General features: G+C 42.0%; 1 protein-coding gene across 5 annotated transcripts in view; it reads left to right on the top strand.

The window, feature by feature from the left end:
* arhgef9a (Cdc42 guanine nucleotide exchange factor (GEF) 9a) overlaps positions 1-22,645 on the top strand; it is a 317,786-nt gene that overhangs the window by 152,928 nt on the left and 142,213 nt on the right. For all 5 annotated transcript variants that reach the window (XM_048544087.2, XM_048544086.2, XM_048544089.2 and 2 more), the window contains one exon: positions 8,751-8,930. In XM_048544087.2, the coding sequence (XP_048400044.1) occupies positions 8,751-8,930 (180 nt within the window). The remainder of the gene's footprint in view (positions 1-8,750; positions 8,931-22,645) is intronic.

Here is a 22,645-nt window from a genome sequence, read left to right as displayed (position 1 = left end):
ATTCACATTAGTGAGTACCATTCACTTGAATTCTATTCTTCTTCAAGTTTCCTCATGAGCAGCTTTTAACAACCAATAATAACATGATATTCGTCTGTATCTTTTGTTATTATTACTCATTAAAAATTTATCAGTAAGGGAACTCTTGTAGCACAGTATTAATGTCTGTGTATCTGAATGAGAAGGCCTGGGCTCAAGTCTGCCTGCTCCAGAAAGTTACATAACACATTTGAACAGGTTCATTGAAAATATCTAAGCTCTAGCAGCTTTAGTGAATTATTCTCATCTCTTTTGTTCTGATAATAAATTCAGGTCAGCTCCCATAATCTTTCCTCTGAACTTCAATATTTGAGACAGGAGTTTTTGATAAAGATGGAGGGCAGAATCCCAGACTGAATTGTTTTAGGTTCAACATGTTGAAGAACTTTGTTATTTGTAATGGCTTGCCTTATTAATATTTAAGTATCAAATTGAACTCATCCAAATTATAAAGCTCCAGGCACTAAAAGAATCTCATCCAACTAAATTTGGCTGTTCTTTTCCAGTTTTCTCCTTGAGCTAGGATTGGTGATGCTCAGGAATTGTTCTTTAGCACCAATTGCTATATCCAACTCCTTCCTGAAATTATATAATGTTTTGGCCTCGACTGTTTTCTAAGGCCGTGAATCCATAGGATCGCCACTCTGGGTGAAGAAATTTCTCCTCAACTCAGTCTTAAATGTTCTTTGCTGTATCCTTAGACTGTGAATCTTGGTTCTGGACCCTCCCTGTCATCAGGAACATCCTGCCTGCGTTTACCCTGTCGTGAACGTTTGGAACTTTACAGGATTTTCATTCTTCTGAACTCCAGTGAACATAATCCAAACCAATTCAACCTGTCCTCATATGTCAGTACTGCCATCCCAGCAATCAATCTGTTAAACATTGACTGCAGCCCCTTTATAACAAGAGCATCCTTCCTACAGAGAAAGAGATCAAAACCACACATAATATCGCAGGTGTGGTCGCATCAAGGCCCTAATATAATTGCAGCAAGACATCCTTCCTGAGATAGTCGGAACTGCCGATGCTGGAGAGTCTAAGGTAACAAGGTGTAGAGCTGGAGAAACACAGCAGGCCAAGCAGCATCAGAGGAGCAGGAAGGCTGATGTTTTGAGTCAAGACCCTTCAGAAAAAATCCTTCCTCTTGTCAAGCCAAGACATCCATCCTCATGAACACAAATCCTCTTGCAATGAAGGCCAACATATCATTTGCCTTGACCAGCTACTGCACCTACATTGTTAACTTCAGTGACTGATGTATAAGGACATCAAGGCCTTGTTACACAGTCCCTTCTCTCAATTCATAGTCAGTCATGTAATAATCCACGTTCCTATTTTTGCTCCCAAAATGGATAACCTCACACTCAGTCACATCGTACAGCATCTACTGTAAGTGCATTTGCCCACTTATTCAGCTAGTCCAAGTCATAATGAAGCATTTCTGCATCCTCCTCACTGCCCACACTCCCTCCCAGCTTTGTGTCATCTGCAAATTTGGAAATATCATGTTTAATTCCCTTATTTGTATCATTAATATGCATTGTGAATAGCTGGGGTCCTGTTTATCCCTACCCTTTGCTCCCTGTCTGGCAGCCAATTTTCTATCCATTTCAATATACTACCTCCAATCCCATGCTCTTTTCTTTATGTGCAACTCTTTTATGTTGAAATAAAGTCCAAATAAACCACATCCAGTTGCGGTCGGTCATGAGCTCTGTGAGTAACATCCTCAAAGGATTCCAGTAGTTGTCTCAAACATGATTTCCACTTCATAAAACCAATCTGACCCTGTCCAACCCTTCCACTGTTTTCCAATTATCATTGAGAAATAGCATTGAAGCAGGCCCTTCGGGACACCATGACTATGTCAACAGCAAGCACAAACTTCACTAATCCCAACTGAACTCATGCTCAGCTACTAAACAATTAATAATGCACACGGGCATTTTCCCCACTGCCAGCGTTAGGCTGATGTTTATCATAATTTGGTTGATCACAATAACTTTAATTTTAAAAGAATCCCTTTCCTTAAAGGAGCCAATGCAACCAGGCTTTCTTAAATTAACACAAAAGGTCAGCTTATTAAACACTAAACTCAAGTACAAATACTAACGCAACACACTCAAACAGGTTAGAAGTTAGGAGTCCATCACGTAAAAGTTTTTTTTTAAAAATCAGTCTCTGAATTATTCATGAAGACCAAATAGTTGAATGTTGCACTCATTTTAGTGAAGTTTACCAGTGGTCTTATCAGGGTTGGTTAGCTCGGTTGGCTGGTTTGTAGTGCAGAGGGATGCAAACGGTGTGGTTTCAATTTCCACACTGATTGAGGAGCCATGAAGGACTCTCCTTCCCAACCTCTTCCCTTGCCTCAGCATGGTGACCCTCAGGTTAGCCATCACCAGTTGTCTCTCCCTAATGAGAGAACAGCCTTATGGTCTGGTAAAACAATGGTGACTTTACCTCTTTTTTTTACCAGTGGCCTTGATGTTATAGTTGAATGGTTAATTTCAACATTTTGGCTTCTGAGGTTGATTTAAAATTCTTATGTCCGGATTGGCATCACTCAGGGACAGAGTGAATCTTTCTGTTTTCTTCACTTGCAGCACAGGTGTGTATAAATTGTTCTGAAGAAGGGACACTGGACCTAAAGTGTTAATTTGGCTTTCTCTCCATAGACACTACCTGACCTGCTGAGATTTTCCTGCAATTTCTGATTTTGTTTCTGATTTTTAGCATCAGTTCTTTAGTTGTTTTTGTGTATAAATGGGCTGTCTTCAGAGCTGTGATCCTTATAGTGCTCCAATCAACACACTAAGGTGTAAGGATGACTAAAATACACATAGGGTCAAAGTTCAATTTTAACATCTGTCCCTTTGTACTGTTGAATGGGAGAAAGTGGAAATATGCTCCTTGCCCAGACTACTGTCTTTGTATTTAAACGTCTTGTTCACAATGATGCTACTAAGAGGTTACAAGTTCAGTTTGCAGTGTAATTTTTCCCTTTGAAGCTTCTTTGACAGTTTGTTGGGTGGGACATTTCCAGTGTCCCTCACTTCCGGCATTTGTTAAATTTATATCTGAAGTCATCATTTGACTGTGTTCTTAAAAATAAAAGCTCTAAAGTGCAGTATTTCCACAGGTGTTATGATTTGTGGTCATGGCAATATTTGGATTCATGAACACATTTTTTATTTTCATTGAACAAGGTTGGAGCCAATGAATGTAATTCCAGTAGGCTGGGTTGTGAATGCATATTCATGGAAAGCTAATGAACGCAAATCAGGCTTGTCACCACAAATGTCAGGAAAGCTGCCCTTCTGAAATGTTCGAAGAATTGAATTTTGAAGCTTTAACCTGTTGTCAGGCAACAAAATCATTGTCTCCCACCCAACTCAATTTACCATTCAGGCAAGCGCAGAAAATTTCACCCAACCATTCTGAAACATTTAAAAAAATATCAGTAAATGGGACAAAGAGGTGGCAGACAGTAAAAGATGAATTAGTAGACAATCTTAGGAAGGCAACTGTTTGGACAGAGTCAAAAATCACACGGCACGAGGTTGTAGTCCAACAGGTTTGTTTGAAGACACAAGCTTTTGGAGTCTCACATACCTGAAGAAGGAGCAAGACTCCGAAAACTTGCGTCTTCAAATAAACCTATTTGGACTATAATCTGGTGTTGTGTGATTTTTGACCTTGTCCACTCTGGCCCAACATCAGCACCTCCACATCACCTGTTTGGGCTTAAGGACAGAAATTTCATTCTGTATTCATAACCATTAAATGGATACAAGGTAATTAATATCTGGCTGTACTAAGCATAAAGTATCAGCCTCAGAGGTTTAAATGCATAGGACAACTGCAGTACACTTCCCTCGTTCAGTGCTTTAAGCAAAAGTACATAGCAGTTTAAACATTACCTTAAATTAATCAATCTTTACTTGATAGCACTGGAGATTATTTCTGTTTTCTAATTCTCAGTGATTGACATGGATTGTCTTTCAGAGTAAAGCTTTTTTCCTACACCTGCAATCTAGCTAAACCTTCATGGGATTTATGCACTGAAATGTGTCTGTAAAATGCTTACTGTTGTTACTAGATAAATACGAGATAAAACACTGCTATCCACCACTCCCAAGAGTAAAGAGTAGTATTCAGTGTTAAGTGCCCTTGTAATTATCTGTTTGCAATGGTCAACTCGCAAAGGTTTAGTCTATTCTCATTATGCTGCAATAACCATAGCTTTGTATTCCCACTGGTAAAGGGATTCAATCAAACTTTCTTCCAAATGTGTTTTTGGGTCGATGCTTTCCTTGACTTTTGTATAGTACTGTTTAATGAAGAGTGATGAAACTAGAGGGTCAATTTTAACCCAACCTGTCTGATGAAAATCAAGCAGGCAAGCACTTAAAATCAACCAGAAGGCTTATCTATCAGCTTCTTGCTCCTTTTCTGTAGTATTCAATTGTAATTCACACTTCAGTGCATTTATGGGATGTGGGAATTTCTCTGTGGAGCAGTATTTATTCCTCATCCTTAATTGCCCTGGAGAATTTCTGCAGTGTGTCTTGTAGATGGTACACACTGTGCTATTGAGCATTGTTGGTGGAGGGAGTGAATATTGATTGATGTGGTGCCAATGAAAGTGCCTTTTCCTGGATGGTGTCAAACTTTTTGAGTGTTGCTGGGGCTGCACCCATCCAGATAAGTGGGGAATATTCCACCACACTCCTGACTCATGCATTGTAGATGGTGGACAGGTCCTGGGGAGTCTTGTGTTGAGTTACTCACTGCTGGATTCAAGCCTTAGATCTACTCTTGTAGCTATTGTATTTATATGGCTAGTCAAGTTCAGTTTCTGATCAACCCCCAGGATGTAGGCAGTGGAGGGCTCATGATGGTAATGCCATGGAAATTAAGGAGTGATGGTTAGGTTCTCTTACTGGAAGTGGTCAATGCCTGGCATTTGTGTGGAGCACATTATTTAGGTCTAGTCTTATTGTTAATTGTTGTTTCTACTAAGATATGTTTCCTCATGTTCACTTCTGTGATTGTCACCGCTTGATTAAAAACAAACTTCTTAATAGCTGTCTGTGCTTGCTAATGACGTACCCCCGCTACAAAATCCATGTATGTATTGTTATCTCCCTCAGCCATGTCTGACCTTTGTGGAACTCCACGTTTGAGTCCTACTAAATAGATTCCAAATTGCTCTCATGAGAGTCAGAAATGACATCCAATATAACTATGACAAATGTAAGGGCAATGACTTAGCCTGTTTACAGGTTTAATATAGTTGACCACACTAACCTCTTCTAATAACTAATCCTCCACTCCATGCCAGTTGGGTGGGACCACACTCACTTAGTTCTGCTCTAATCTAAAAGTTGCAGCCAAAAAATCATTTCTAATAGTTTCTGTTTGTGTATATGTAACACCATACCTGGTGTCACTAAAGGATCTAACATTGATCCTTTCTGATTTCTTTGAGACATGGTGCCCCTCTGCAATGCCATCTGAAGAATTCTTAGTTTCTACATGTACATTTTCAACGAGCAGACTTTTTAGCTTCGGTAGGAGTAAATTACTGGAATCTGTACTTAGAGTAAAAAATAATGGAAATCGCAGCGGGTCAGGCAGCATCCTTGGAGAGAGAGGAATCTGATGCTTCAAGTCTAAATGACTCTTCAACAGATCTTTGTAGCTTGCCCACTGTCCTCATCACTTCTCCGCGCCCTCCATTGGAATGCTTAGTCAACTTCTAGTACCAGTTGAGCAAACATTTCCTCTCAGCAAATCACTCTAGGAGTTCCTCAGAATAGTGTCCTAGTCCGAACCATCTTCAGATACTTCATTTATGATCTACCTTCCATTGGAAGGTCGGAAGTGGGAATTATTGCTGATGATCGCTCATGGCTGCTGTGACACTTTAGCAGTCTGTGTCCGCATACATAAAGACCTAGACAGCATACAGATTTGATTGGGTTGCTCCTGAACCTGGAGCAATGATTCTGAATATAGCCAATAATGATATTGTCTAACGGGAAAGGGCTCTTCCACATTCACACCATGTAGAGCAAGGGTGGACAAGCCTACTTGAGCTACATACAACTTTAAAAGTAGTGAAAAGCCTCATTAACTCTGATCACTGCTGTGCACTAGATGAGTAAAGGGTTTAAATTTACTAGTATTTCAGTTAGTTGAGAAGTAGGAGATTTAATATAGGCCTCAGCCACATCTTCTAATTCATCCCTATCGTTACACTTATCCACCAGGGAAGGTGGTAACAGGATAGGCCAATAACTATATGTCAGTTTCTCAGCAGGACATTGTTTATCATGTGGCATGACACAGCCTTTCCTTATTGATCTGGAAGTTCAATCAGATAATTCGCTTCTCTGAGCTTTGTGGTTATCCTATATGGGCCACTAAACTGGGTCGTTGAGGGCTCATCTGAAGTTAGTGTAGGAGCACCAACATATTGTCTTCTGGTTGGAAGGTTCAAGTCCTGGCATTTGTGTGGCATTTTTAGGGATTTACGCTTTTCCACACCACCTCATAGACTACGTAGCAGAGACTCTACAACAGTCTAACGTGGAGACTTCCTCCTTCTGTTCTGTAAATATATCCTTGATTAGATTCAGGGAATGATGCACTTGGTGCTCATAAATTAATTCATGATGTGGAGATGCCAATGGGATGACAAGGTCAGAAGTCACATGACACCAGGTTATAGTCCAACAGTTTATTTGAAATTACAAGCTTTTGGAGCACTGCTGTATGGTCACATATTGTGAAGAGATGCACGCAGGCACAAAATTTATAGGCAGAGAGATGAAAAAATCGCACAAATGGTGCGAGTAGAGTATTGACTGACTGAATAACAAGCCTTTGCACGTGATCAAAAGTTTCAGAAGGTGTGAGTAAAGTGTCAATAGCTGATTAGGAAGTGAAGGGATGACCTATGACCTGATTTAATTGAGGCAGAGAGTTAATTACAAAAAAAAAATGAGGTGGTGCTGGAGACAGACCAAATGGCTAGAATAACATGATAGGTAAGCGTCACATGCTGAGGGTCTAACCAAAGTAATACATAATCTAAAACTGTACAAACTAATTAAGGTCGAGAGATCACAACAAATTATCCAGGTAGTGGTATCAAAACAGGACAGTAAGGAAGACTTTACAGATACAGAATAGTATAGTGGTCTTACATGTAGTGCAACGTGAACCCAAAATCATGGGACCGTACAGACACTGTGACAACAGATGAATGGACACCGTGCAACAATCACCAAATGGTAATGTTCCCTCTTTGCTGGGGTATGCTTCAGCAGTTAAGGACATTCAGCCTCTGATCTTTGGGTAAGCAACTTCAAAAGTTGCCTTTGAGATACACAACAACACAGAGTCACCAAGGAGAAATTGATAGCCAAGTTCCATTCCCATGAAGTTAACCTCAACTGCTATCCATTCACCTCTTCATTGTGACTGTTCCGTCCAAACTTCCTGACTTATCCTGCTGCAAACACCGTTATTCTTCCTTCCCAAGGGATGTTCATTCAGTGTCCACAGTTCACTGCCTCAAAGCTAACAAGTCTCCAGAGCTCAAAATTACACACACCAATCCATTCAGGACCAGGGATCAATCCCCACTATCTTAATATGTCTACTTTGGGTATGAATGAATTCAATCCTTTTTTTTAACTAAAGCTTTCTGAGTTCAAAATCTTTAAAATCACTACTAACCCCTTGAGCTGCTCGAAGAATGAAAACATGTTTTATACTTAAAGATTAGGGATGTGATCCAAAATTTTAAGTAAATTGGAAATGTAGTTTTATGTACAAAAATGGGTAGGCTAGATCAATGTACTGAAAGGTGTGAATCCCCAAACAGTAGGAAAGAACATGTTGGTGGATTAAGTCTTTGACTTGTGGATTAAAAATAAAAACCCAACTTAAACATACAGGGAGAAAAAAGATCAATTCTTGGCTCAGCCAGTATTTGAACAGTATGTTATATAATAGAGTTTGAAACAAACGACTATACTTCATGTGTATTTTTTTAGTTTCCATCTTTTTTAGTTATACTTTATTCATCTTGCAATCCCCTCTCTTTTTTTCAACCAAGGTTTTGGGAAATCAGTCATTGCTCACGTTGAACCTTGACAGGTATATGACAACTCATCACTGACTGACATACATGCTTTTTTGATAAGATTACTCAATATTAGTCAGGAACAGTAAACATTTTCATCTCTTCCCTTTCTAATTCAGTGATCCCAGTTTGAAATGCGGTCATTATTGAATTAATTATTGACATTGAGTTATTGGGCATTGTGTATCGTTATCCCTGCAGATCATTACATTCTTGTGTGCACAGGATCACCTCATCCCAGATTCCTTTCTAAAGAAACGGATTAAACAAATTTTTGTTGAGTGTCTCATCCATATTTAGTCAGTTGTTTGTTTCACAAAAGAAGACTCTTGCTTTGCAGTAATTTTCTTCTCATCTGTTGGGTTCTATTCACATTTTGTGAACTTTAACCAATCATACATCATATAATTATCTAGTCAATCAACCTCCAAATAAAGTGTGATCATATACCAGAGATTGTGTGTGAGATGGTTTCTATTCTTTGTGATGATAATAACCTTAATCTTGCGTGTTTTTTTTCTTTCTCTCCTTTTCTGTTTATTTTTAGCTGATCAGTGGCGGTTACATTGTCAGTGCTGAGGCAGTATGGGATCACGTCACAATGGCCGACCGTGAGTTGGCATTCAAAGCTGGGGACGTTATTAAAGTCCTCGATGCCTCTAACAAGGATTGGTGGTGGGGACAGATCGACGATGAAGAAGGCTGGTTTCCGGCCAGTTTTGTGAGGGTAAGTGAAGGAGAAACCAATATTTTCCATTTATGGTTGATTGCTGTTTTCATGGGAAATTAAGCTGAACAGTGGCAAAAACTGACATTTGCGAACAGGACTAAAAATGTAAATGATTTAAAAAAAAGCTGTAATATTGAAATTGTGAAATACGAACAAAAAGTACTGGAAATACACTGCAGGTCTGTTAACAGCTATACAAAGTGAAACAGTATTAATTATTTTCAAAAGATATTTCAACTGGAAATATTTCGTGAATTCTGATAAAGGGATTAAATGATAAACTTTGGTCTTATTTTGAGTTTATAAATGATATAATTTCACTTTACATATCTGAACTCTAAGATTTAGAAAAAGCATGCCTATATTTTCATGACACAAAGGACTGAATACATTATAAAATTGTACAAATGATTAGTCTCACCAATTGCTTTCCAGAGAACAATTCTTTTAATTTATGCCTTCCCCTGAACTCGTGCACCTGAACAAAATTTAAGTTTTGTGACAGATGACAAGGTTTATTTCATTGACCAAATGCCAGATTTATTTTCTGTTTAACACATTGCCAAGTGATTAGAATAGTCAGGTCAGTCAATATAAATTCTCCACTGATTGGAAGAGTGGAAACAAATTAAGTTGTTGACTACTGCTAAACCTTACTGTCAATGGCGAAGTAGAAGCTGTTTGCATCTGGATGAACTGACCCCTTCTGTCTGGAACATGGTCCAAAATACCAGAAACTCATTCGAAATACAATGAGTCTCAGGGGATTTACTTTTGTGCCCTTTAAAACCTCATGCAAATGTTTTCTATAAGCTGCTGCTACACACTCTCCACTTTCTCTCCTTTGGCCGCCACTCAGACACATATCGGTGTGACGTCCTACTTTGTAGAAGCAAAGATCCCAAGTCGAAACCATCTATAAGGGGGTCCTTCCTCTTTTCATTAGGATCTGAAATGGAGAGTATTGCACACAGTGTCCCATTGCACCAGAAGGTCAGGTAGATTCCCAAGGTGCCAGCAGTTTCTGTGGCCTTGAGGAAAGTGTATCACATGTTTATGTTGAATGTTTTCATTTGCAGCCACTCTTTAGTTTCTTCAAAGGGCTGCCTTCAAATTTCTCGTTGCATTCAGCCCACAATCCTAGCCCAAGGGCAGTATGTGCAGAGTCAGGTGGGCAGAAGGGAAGGCCTCCTCATGGACCTGATCCTGTGCTTAAGTACAGTGACCATTAATAGTGACCAGGCAGCTGGCAGTAGATGGGGTTGTAATGCCTGACTGTCTTCCCTGTTCCACAGTTACATTGAAGCGCGGGTGCCCATTGAGATGGAGAATGTAGTGACTGCTAGCATGGAAGACATCTTTAGAGATTGGTGGGCACTGCAAAGTCTCAGTTACGTCACCACTCCAAGATCGTGACGTTTTGATTTGATTTGGATAAGTTTCCATTCGGGTTCTGAAAGGTTCCATTGACTGTTTAGCTCTCTTTTTTTGCAGTGCCCCACCAGGGACCGTCTAGTCTCATTAATGTGTTGTTTAAAAGAGCAGAAAGAAAGTTTGGTGCCTCACCAGGGCCTGTCTGACTTATGTAAAGTTTATTTTAAGAGAACACAAGCAAGTTACAGGAGCTTTTGTGGTGCAGTGGTAGTGTCCCTACCTCTGGGCAAAAGGTCTTTGTGCAAGCCCCACCTATCCCAGAGGTGTGTCTGGGATGTCTGAACAAGTTTGTTAAAAATACATTTTTTAAAAAGTTGGTCACAGGTGAAGGACTGTCACTATCTACACAGGGCAAACTGGCTGTGTGATGTTTTGACTGGAATGGGCTATAGCTAGTAGTGCAACAGGGCACTGAAAATGCATTAAATGTAATTAAATAGGCTGCCACTCAGATATTCCTGAAACTGTCCAACAGAGCCATTTGGACCTTAATATTTGGGGCTAGGTAGTGCAAATTGAGTTAACTACATGATGTGATATTTCCTTCCATGTCTTCCAACAGCTAGCTATAATGCATTCATCCTGCAAGTGGAAGCAAAGACCAAACAATTTCAGAGATAATGGGAACTGCAGATGCTGGAGATTCCAAGATAATAAAATGTGAGGCTGGATGAACACAGCAGGCCAAGCAGCATCTCAGGAGCTCCTGAGGTGCTCCTGAGATGCTGCTTGGCCTGCTGTGTTCATCCAGCCTCACACCAAACAATTTCAACCTTGTTGGTGTCTTACAGATCAATAGATGCAGAATATTGATCCCTAAGAAGAAAACTTCAGTACTGTACAGAAGTGTATTAACCTGAAGGGATACTCTCACCAGGGTTTTGTGTGTTTGCTACTGTAGATACTGGGCTGAATGACTTAATCACCAGGCTATACACTCTCGAGTCTAGAATCAAGCCCAGCCCAAACTGATAGAATAATGTGTTTCTAAGCTATGGGTGCACACTACATAACTGCTTGTAATAAGTTGCTAAATTGGCAACCTTGTTGACAAAACAGTTGGCTGCTATAGAAATAGAAATCAGAATGCAGTGCTTTCTTGGTTTTGAACAATTGATTGGACAGTTTTATTCTGTGACTAAACATGCTGTGTTAATTAGGGAGTGATACAGCTATTGCATCAGAAGTAGTGATAGCATTGTAACAAATGTTACAGTAAGATGTTTTATCTGCTAATGTGATATAGAAGCAATAGCTTCAGAAAATTTCCTATGTCAATGAATATTCGGGGGTTTCAAGGTACCTAAAAACACGTAAGAGATATATGGTTCATTGTCACGATGTCTTCAATCCTATTTAATTTGATTGGACTGACTGAATGTGCCCATTAATGAGCAAAATAAGAGGTGTAACAGTTGGTTACTAGCAAATGTATTTTACTTTACAGGAGCATAGCACTTCATATGAGTGAAGAAATTATGTCTCCTTTGAATTTAACTTTTTTTTAATAATGCGCAACTCAACAAATTAAATTCCCACGTTTAACATGGTTGTTTAGCTGAAATCTGAGTGGTTAAATGATAAGTTACAGAAGAAATTGAATTTGAATTCCATGCACTGACAAAAAAAAATATTTTAGACAATGCTGTTTTTCTTAAAAATGAACATTTTCATTTGTAGGTGTGAATGAGTTGACTTTCAAAATATTTCTTGTGATAACTTTTTTTTCAATTCAAAAATAAACCATAAATTAGGAAGTTGAATTTAGATGCCAAGATTGAACAAGAAAACTTTTTTTGAATATCTTAAAAACAGCTATGAAAATATTCTCTTTGCAGATGCTAACTCCTTGAAAAATTACAGGTTCTAACTGGTAGACTGAGTGAGAAAAGTGAAGGCCAGCTTCCTGCAAGTCTGGTTACAAGGAACAGACTGTAGGTATAAATGTGTCATGTTCTGAAAATCAAGATGTAAAGTCTGCTGTGCCATATGGATCAATGCTGCGGCCTCCCTCCTTACAATTTATATAAGCGACTTGGATAAAGGGATTGAAAATGTGGTTGCGAAGCCTGCTGATGACACAAGTAAAGTACGCAGTTATAAATAGGACATCAAGAGGCTACAAAGGAATACAAATAGGTCAAATGAGCAAGCAAAGATCTGGCAAATGGATTATAGCATGAAAGATGTGAAATTGAGTATTTTGGCAGAAAGAATAAAAACCAGGGTTTTTAGTGAAATTGCAAGAGGGGTAGATGGACCTGGATAATCTCATGCATGGATCACAAAAGGTTAGTAAGCAGATGCAGCAAGCAATTGGGAAAGCTCATACGTTATTCTGTGTATTACAGGGCTAACAGAGTAAAATTAGGGAGGTTATACTACTTCATTTATACATGGCATTGGTGAGACCACATCTGCTTTTGTCCAGTATTGATCTCCTTATTTAATGCACAACATAAATGTGTTGGAAACAGTTCAGAGAAGCTTTACTAGACTAATATTGGAATAGGCGAGTTGTCTTCTGAGGAAATATTGAACAGATTAGGCTTGTACTTGTTGGAGACTATAAGTGTAAGAGATGACTTTACTGAAACAAGTAAGATGCTGAGGGGTCTTCCAAGGATGCATGTAGAAAGAATGTGAGAGAAGGATGAAATGGGCTTGCCCATTTAAGACAGTTATAAGGAGAAATGTGTTTTCACAGAGTATTGTGAATCTGGAATTCTATTCCTGAAAAGGTCGGGTAAACAAAATATTTAAATATTTTTAAGGCAGACATAGATTTTTGCTAAGCAAGAGTGAGTTTATTGGATTAAGTGGGAATGTAGAGTACCCAAATCAGCTATGATCTTATTGAAAGGCAGAGTAGGTTCAAGGTGGTGCCACAGGGCAAATCTAGTAGCTAATACAAACATTTGTATATATGTTGTACAATTAAAATGTTACATATGTATGTTTCAATCTGTTGCCTAGTCTGTATTGAATCAACAGATCTTGGTAGATCTGCATGGACTACAATTTCTCCATTTTATTTTGTTTAATTTGTTAATTGTGAGAAATAAAGTTTACTTTGTTACCTAAAGCATCAAGTTAGGTGTGCAAATTGTAAAAAGAAAATGCTGTAAAGACTCAGCAAGTCAAACACCCTCTATGGAAAGCAGAACAGTGTTAATATTTCAGGTTGGTGACCTTTGGAATTTCTGATGATAGATTATCAACCTGAAAAGTTAACTTTGTTTCTTTCCCCTTAGGTGCTGCTTTACTTGCTGATTATTTCCAGAGCTTTCATTTACATTTCCTATTTCCAGCCTCCACAGTGCTTTGTGATAGGAGTATACGTATCTGGTGAGCTTAAGTTTCAACACAATGACTAGTTCTATCACTTCGTACTGATGGAAGCAAAAAAAAATGACATTACCTCCCAATCGTTCTTTGCTGAGGAATGGAATCCACCAGAGAAAGGAATTGCAATCTTTAGAAGAACAGGCAGTAAAGGGAAAACTATTAGCAGGAAACGGAGAAGAATAAAAATAATTACATCAATATTTTATTATTAAAAGGCCATTACAAGTTGACAGATAAACTAACGGCATCTGTGATGGTTGCAAAACTATTCTGAAAATAAAAGCTATCAACCGTTAACATGTGATTTACTTTATGAAAGCATTCAAAGCTGCTAAAAATTGCTTAAGACTGCTTTATGGTCATCCCTTGCTAACAAGCTGCCAGTTTTGTGGACACACACATCCATTACAGGCTAAAAATAACTTCTGATTTCACCATCTGTAACACAACCCTGTGCCCGTTGCTTCAGATCGTGAATCTGACTATTCTGGTGATATATAAAGCTTTTAGAAATTAAATCATTAAAAATCAGACAGACCTTTGATTGATGTTGGACAAGAAAAGTGAATACACATGCAGACAAATGTAATGACTCAATGATACAAGACAGTTTAGTGAGATTAGAAGACTCCAGTATAGATACACCTGCATTTTGCTGAAGGTATATATTTTAAGGAAAGAATGCAGTGTGGAATCACATGACAATATATCTATTTGTTTTTGTAAATTCCCTTATAATGCCATATCATATAACAATGACATCCTGCTCATAAGGAACAGACATGTAAATTGTTGTCGGTTGTCCCTTGATTTGAGGTTGACATCTGTTCAGATTATGAGCTTCTGTAGTGGGCTTTCATATAAAACAGCCAAAGAAAGCTCATTACAAACTTGTTACCTTTAGTGCTTTTCCCAACAGAAAGTCAATTGAAAGAAGACACAATTGTCTGTTCAGACCTGACGTTAATTTACTCCCAGATGTGAAACTGCCTAAGGGGATAATAATTTTTCTTTACTCAATTGTTCTTCTACATATAAAATTAAACTGTCATAATAAACCAATAGTGGTGCTGTTAATTCATATCCACAGCCACAGCTCTAGACTCTACATCAAGTCAGTGACTGTCTGCATACTTACCCAAAACTGGTATATGCATATGCAGCTTAATATGAAGTACAGGTATTGCTGGTGCAATTTCTGTACTGAATGATGCCACACTTTTAGCTTTTCAGAGCATTTACACAGTGAATTTATAGCAGGGCTAAAATTTATTGATACTGTTAGCAACCTACACTGTCAGGATTCTCAAAGTCATGCACTTTCACAAATAATGTAATCACTCTGCTTTATCTGTGTGTTAGTCTTAATTTTGCACATTCTGTCTGGGGTGTAACGACTGCAGTTGATGTTAGAGGACACTGCGACTTATCCTACAGATAAACAATCCAATCCATACACAAGTGGGTTTTTCCTTCATTTATGTGATTATGTATGTTCATCCAACCAACTAGTGGAGTGGCTAATTTCATTAATGTTAACACATTTAGTTTTCACTGTCACTAATTGTGGCTCTTTCATTCATCTTACACCTCTGTAAACATGAATTTGAACTCTTGTTTTTGTGGTTCCAGACCCAAAATCTGAACATGTATAGATAGTTATCTTACTCAAAACCTATTCAGAGGGCTGAATCTTGCCATTTTTCTGGTAAGTGTCAATTTATTTGAGTTTTATGGAAGGTTTCTGTCCATAAAGCCTAGTGAGTTTGCTTATGCTGACTTTCTGGCGTTGCCTGACATGACCTCGTATAGTTTGGTTGGTGAGATGGCACATATGGGGAAATTTGCACCCCCACTTTGTGGGCAGTGCCCATGGGTCTTGATGGATGAGGTGGTGCAAATATCCTGTTCTTCTAGAATTACTAGAGGAGACCATTCCACTTGTCCCTGCAAGTCAGGTTGCTCTGCATATCAACGAGGTCTCCACAGACCAAAGGTTCCAGCAATGGAGGAGAAAGACCAGTGACCTTCTCCACTCTGCAAGGTAAGTGCCACTATCCTCTTGGTAATGCTTCACTGATACTCTATCTCTCCTACTGAACTAAGTCTCATGCTGGGCCATGCTCACTTTTGCCTGTAACATCTTTCCTTGTTTGCTGTTGACCATCACAACTCCTGACAGCATTAACCCTGCATGCCCCTTGTGTTGTCTACTCACTTACTTGGTATATGTCTGCACCTGCACCAAAAGTAGCAGCTGCGCTACCCACTGTCATTGCCACTAAAACCTGCCTTTCTTGCGTTTCAGGAGGGAAACAGCCCACAACAGGGCAGAAAGGGTCAAAACAGATCGTATTCTGCTCAGTGTTTTTCATCCCTTACGACGAGAGGATCCTGATGCTGACTGCCCTGAGCAGCTAATAGACTGAGCACAAGCCTCTCAATGGGAGTTAGATGTTCCTTACGACTTGCTGAGACCCCATTGACCCGACTGAAGATTTCTGACTGCCATGAATGGCTTCCTAACATTGTGCCTATACTAAACAGCACAGCATCTGGTATCTGTAGTTGAGAGGTAAAGCACAAAAAGACATGGCCTATATGCTTTGAGTATCCAGATAGGGTCAGGGTGAATGAACATTAAGAAACCAAGTGAACTGGCTCGAGAAGTAGTCTAGTTCATATAGATGAACTGGATGAGTGTCCCTGAACACCAGTTGTCTTTGCAGCAATGTGACAACACTGGTTAGCAGCACAACATTGAATTGTGGAAGTATATTATAATTGGATCAGAGATATCCTATGAGTGCATTTCGATGCTAGTACATTGAATGCTGGTGCCCTGGATGTTGGTCAGTGTGGCCGCTGCCTGTGGAGCGTCCCTTGGGATGTTGGTGGATGGTGTCCAACCTTGAGGTCCTTGGGAGGAAGTAACACACTGTAGTCTCCAGGTACATGCTCTGACTTCCACAGTGAGAATTGTCAACATCAAGCTTGTTCAATATGTTTGTTAAGATAGGAAGCTGAATATTATTGAGGTGGTTATGACATTAGTCAGGCTTTCAACAAGTTGTCCTCCTTAAATGACAAGTTGCTATTGCCCAGTGAGAAATTCAGTTCACCGCTCAGCAGCTAAATAAAAGCTGTAGCAAGTTGCTCCCACTGGTGAACTAGACCATGTCAGACTTTTGCAAAATTCATTACATTCCACCACCCATGTTGTCCAGGCCCCCAAACGTTTTTGCCCAGTCTGTCTCAGACACTGTATATACCTCCTGCCAAGGCTCATGCACTACCACAATATCTGCTGCATGCAGCATCTTCCTTCATTTCCTGTCACCCCACCTTGGGTGCTAGCCCTCAGTGCTCTGTGTACTCACTCAGTTGGGTCAACTCACCATGTTTCCCCCTCCCTCACCCGCACTAACAGCTGAGACACCAATGTTGTCTTACTGAATTTCTCCCTCCTAAGAGGACCAGAATAGATAGTGGTGTACCCAACATCTGGCTCACTGCCACATCTCCGCTGCTAGTCAAGGGAGAAACTCTGCAGAGCCCTGGCACTGGGAGAAGTGGTGGAGACAAGGCACCTGCTCAGCACCAGGCAAGTGATGTCCCCATTGTGACAGCAATCAGGGACTTCATATAATTGCAACAGGAATGTTTGCAGGACAGTAATAGCATAATGGCTGTAGAATTGCAGTGATACAATGCTAAAGCCCTGCCATTCTAACCATTTGTCCCCAGCACCAGAAGCAAGGCAACAAGGGACCTTGATCTCACTCCAGGTGCCCCTTCCTCACAAGATGACAGGGTGGTGCCAGTAAACACCCAGCCGGAGGAGGAACCGTACACAGTATGCCTCCAAAGATTTCCAGAGATGGCTGGACTTTTCATCTTCACCTTGCAACCTTATTCCTGTGGGAGTCCAAACTGAGAGGTTACACCTGCCTCACAAGGAGACACTCAGCATGGCTTTCACCTTCAGACACAAGCGCCCCTGAGATTGGCCAAACAAAGCCACAAAGTCAACAGGCCCTACTGTACACTGGACTCCTTCCTTCTTGGGCATACAGCCAAGGACTGTACTGAGATGTAGTGGGAGGGAAAGAAAGAAGAAGAGTTTCTGCGCAGACACTGGCACAAATAACTCTTCATTGTAAATAGGTTCTCATATTTGTAAAATCTCAGTTCACTTCAGAGTATCATCTGCTTGTGGAAGTCTGTGTAGCTACAAATGCAGACTTGAAGGTGCTGAAGCTGCTGATCTTTACCCCTAGATAATGTTCCATGGAGTGAGGTGTGAATTGAGCAGCTGCTGCCCCATGGCACATGCAGTGGGTGACTTGCAAGTGACTGCAACATGGACAACCAAAGCTCCATCACCACAGGTGCATAGACAGTGCAGTTGCCTCACAGGCATCGGTGGGGTTCAGCTGTTCGTCTACATGAAATATTCAGGAGTGGTTGGTTCATGGGGTTGGACTTTACAGAGACACGAGGAATGCTGATTGCTTCAGCGTTTCTGCAGGGGGATGTGTCTGCTAGTGCTGCCTTTTGAAGGGCCTGACATAGCCATCAATTGCAGACCAGCCCTCATACACGGCAGCACCTATCCTGCCCACTCATTGTGGTCACAGACACTTTCATTTCCATTGTGCACTTGTAATTCATGGAAGGCAACAACAGCCATTCCTCAGACTTTGAAGTCTAGGCTCCACCTGAAACATCAGCACTCTCTTCTTGTAGCTATTGACAGAGCAATGTGTAATATAGCAACATATCAACTCTGTTGTATAGGGCTGATAACAGTCGCGACAACTCGCCTGGCCTTGTGTCGACACTAAACATAAACAGATCATTTCCATGAGTTTTCAATAAAAGCAAAGTGCTGCAGATGCTGGAAATCTGAAACAAAGACAGAGAATGCTGCAGAAATGAAGTAGATCCGGCAGCATCTGTGTAGAGAGAAACAAAGGCAAAGTTTCAAGTTTGATATGATTCTTCGAACGGTTATTAAGAAGATCAAATTTCTTGCCATAGCCCACATTATTCAAATCTTGGTAGGATTCTGCTCATTGTTTCTGATAATTTAACCTTTTGCCAGTGCCAAAAGTAAGCATTTCCCAAGGATCTGGTTTTCTGGCATGGACTCTCAACAAGTATGTCTTTCCATGGAGAACGGGCAAAGCAACATCATTCTTTAGAGGATAAACCACAATAGTGGATAAGCAAGTTGAGTAGAAAATAGTATCAGAGATAATGGGAACTGCAGATGCTGGAGATTCCAAGATAATAAAATGTGAGGCTGGATGAACACAGCAGGCCAAGCAGCATCTCAGGAGCACAAAAGCTGACGTTTCGGGCCTAGACCCTTCATCAGAGAGGGGGATGGGGGGAGGGAACTGGAATAAATAGGGAGAGAGGGGGAGGCGGACCGAAGATGGAGAGTAAAGAAGATAGGTGGAGAGGGTGTAGGTGGGGAGGTAGGGAGGGGATAGGTCAGTCCAGGGAAGACGGACAGGTCAAGGAGGTGGGATGAGGTTAGTAGGTAGCTGGGGGTGCGGCTTGGTGTGGGAGGAAGGGATGGGTGAGAGGAAGAACCGGTTAGGGAGGCAGAGACAGGTTGGACTGGTTTTGGGATGCAGTGGGTGGGGGGGAAGAGCTGGGCTGGTTGTGTGGTGCAGTGGGGGGAGGGGATGAACTGGGCTGGTTTAGGGATGCAGTGGGGGAAGGGGAGATTTTGAAACTGGTGAAGTCCACATTGATACCATATGGCTGCAGGGTTCCCAGGCGGAATATGAGTTGCTGTTCCTGCAACCTTCGGGTGGCATCATTGTGGCAGTGCAGGAGGCCCATGATGGACATGTCATCAAGAGAATGGGAGGGGGAGTGGAAATGGTTTGCGACTGGGAGGTGCAGTTGTTTGTTGCGAACTGAGCGGAGGTGTTCTGCAAAGCGGTCCCCAAGTCTCCGCTTGGTTTCCCCAATGTAGAGGAAGCCGCGCCGGGTACAGTGGATGCAGTATACCACATTGGCAGATGTGCAGGTGAACCTCTGCTTAATGTGGAATGTCATCTTGGGGCCTGGGATGGGGGTGAGGGAGGAGGTGTGGGGACTAGTGTAGCATTTCCTGCGGTTGCAGGGGAAGGTGCCGGGTGTGGTGGGGTTGGAGGGCAGTGTGGAGCGAACAAGGGAGTCACGGAGAGAGTGGTCTCTCCGGAAAGCAGACAGGGGAGGGGATGGAAAAATGTCTTGTGTGGTGGGGTCGGATTGTAAATGGCGGAAGTGACGGAGGATAATGCGTTGTATCCGGAGGTTGGTAGGGTGGTGTGTGAGAACGAGGGGGATCCTCTTGGGGCGGTTGTGGCGGGGGCGGGGTGTGAGGGATGTGTCGCGGGAAATGCGGGAGACGCGGTCAAGGGCGTTCTCAATCACCGTGGGGGGAAAGTTGCGGTCCTTAAAGAACTTGGACATCTGGGATGGGCGCCTAGCGGAACTCGTCCTCACACTCAACAACTTCTCTTTTGACTCCTCCCACTTCCTACAGACCAAGGGGGTGGCCATGGGCACCCGCATGGGCCCCAGCTATGCCTGCCTCTTTGTAGGTTACGTGGAACAGTCCATCTTCCGCACCTACACAGGCCCCAAACCCCACCTCTTCCTCCGGTACATTGATGACTGTATCGGCGCCGCCTCTTGCTCCCCAGAGGAGCTCGAACAGTTCATCCACTTCACCAACACCTTCCACCCCAACCTTCAGTTCACCTGGGCCATCTCCAGCACATCCCTCACCTTCCTGGACCTCTCAGTCTCCATCTCAGGCAACCAGCTTGTAACTGATGTCCATTTCAAGCCCACCGACTCCCACAGCTACCTAGAATACACCTCCTCCCACCCACCCTCCTGCAAAAATTCCATCCCCTATTCCCAATTCCTCCGCCTCCGCCGCATCTGCTCCCACGATAAGACATTCCACTCCCGCACATCCCAGATGTCCAAGTTCTTTAAGGACCGCAACTTTCCCCCCACGGTGATTGAGAACGCCCTTGACCGCGTCTCCCGCATTTCCCGCGACACATCCCTCACACCCCGCCCCCGCCACAACCGCCCCAAGAGGATCCCCCTCGTTCTCACACACCACCCTACCAACCTCCGGATACAACGCATTATCCTCCGACACTTCCGCCATTTACAATCCGACCCCACCACCCAAGACATTTTTCCATCCCCTCCCCTGTCTGCTTTCCGGAGAGACCACTCTCTCCGTGACTCCCTTGTTCGCTCCACACTGCCCTCCAACCCCACCACACCCGGCACCTTCCCCTGCAACCGCAGGAAATGCTACACTTGTCCCCACACCTCCTCCCTCACCCCCATCCCAGGCCCCAAGATGACATTCCACATTAAGCAGAGGTTCACCTGCACATCTGCCAATGTGGTATACTGCATCCACTGTACCCGGTGCGGCTTCCTCTACATTGGGGAAACCAAGCGGAGACTTGGGGACCGCTTTGCAGAACACCTCCGCTCAGTTCGCAACAAACAACTGCACCTCCCAGTCGCAAACCATTTCCACTCCCCCTCCCATTCTCTTGATGACATGTCCATCATGGGCCTCCTGCACTGCCACAATGATGCCACCCGAAGGTTGCAGGAACAGCAACTCATATTCCGCCTGGGAACCCTGCAGCCATATGGTATCAATGTGGACTTCACCAGTTTCAAAATCTCCCCTTCCCCCACTGCATCCCTAAACCAGCCCAGTTCATCCCCTCCCCCCACTGCACCACACAACCAGCCCAGCTCTTCCCCCCCACCCACTGCATCCCAAAACCAGTCCAACCTGTCTCTGCCTCCCTAACCGGTTCTTCCTCTCACCCATCCCTTCCTCCCACCCCAAGCCGCACCCCCAGCTACCTACTAACCTCATCCCACCTCCTTGACCTGTCCGTCTTCCCTGGACTGACCTATCCCCTCCCTACCTCCCCACCTACACCCTCTCCACCTATCTTCTTTACTCTCCATCTTCGGTCCGCCTCCCCCTCTCTCCCTATTTATTCCAGTTCCCTCCCCCCATCCCCCTCTCTGATGAAGGGTCTAGGCCCGAAACGTCAGCTTTTGTGCTCCTGAGATGCTGCTTGGCCTGCTGTGTTCATCCAGCCTCACATTTTATTATGAGTAGAAAATAGGTTGATGAAGAATTATGATGTTTGAGTTTTGAGTGAAAGTGTTTGATTGATCTAATTGTTTTCTTTTGCTGTTCTGGACTTTTTTCTTCTAATGAGCTCCTATGACATAGTTAGTAAAGTTACTCATACAGCAGTGAAGTGTGGAAATGAGAATATGATAATTGATGGAGTGTTATGTGATAATACCTGAAATAGTTAAAGAGATCCCACCAATAGCATCAATGCCTCTAAGTTGAGAAAGAATAAATTAGAAATTAAAGCTTGCTATGTAGTCATTTCCACTGAAAGATGTGAACGGCTGAATGTCAGATGGGGAGTTGATCACTTTCAGATATGAAGTTGTCAGTGATTCAGCAGACATCTAGCATTGTCTAGTCTCTTATTTAACTGTTGGCAATCTTAGCAAGTTATGGGCATCTGTGCGTGTATTTGGCTAGTGAACTGCGAAAGTATTTTAAGTATGAATTAATACATAATACATTTTGGTAGGCAGAATAAGGAGAACATGTACTTCTTGGAAAAGTGGGATTTTGTTTTCTATTAGGTGTTCATCAGGTTGTAAAATACTTGTTATTGTTTTTGTAACAAAACAAATTTGCCCTCTGTCTTCTTGACCATGCACCATTATCATGTGGATTTTCATGAGTCTGGAGGGAAATGCACACAGCACTCCTCTGAGATTAGAGCCTCCATTGTGAGGACCACCAAAAAAAATGCGCTTCCTACTGTGCATAGTAT

The sequence above is a fragment of the Stegostoma tigrinum genome, chromosome 15 (assembly GCF_030684315.1).
Source record: "Stegostoma tigrinum isolate sSteTig4 chromosome 15, sSteTig4.hap1, whole genome shotgun sequence".
In the NCBI taxonomy this organism is placed as follows: domain Eukaryota; kingdom Metazoa; phylum Chordata; class Chondrichthyes; order Orectolobiformes; family Stegostomatidae; genus Stegostoma; species Stegostoma tigrinum.
This window is presented reverse-complemented; position numbering and strand designations above follow the sequence as displayed.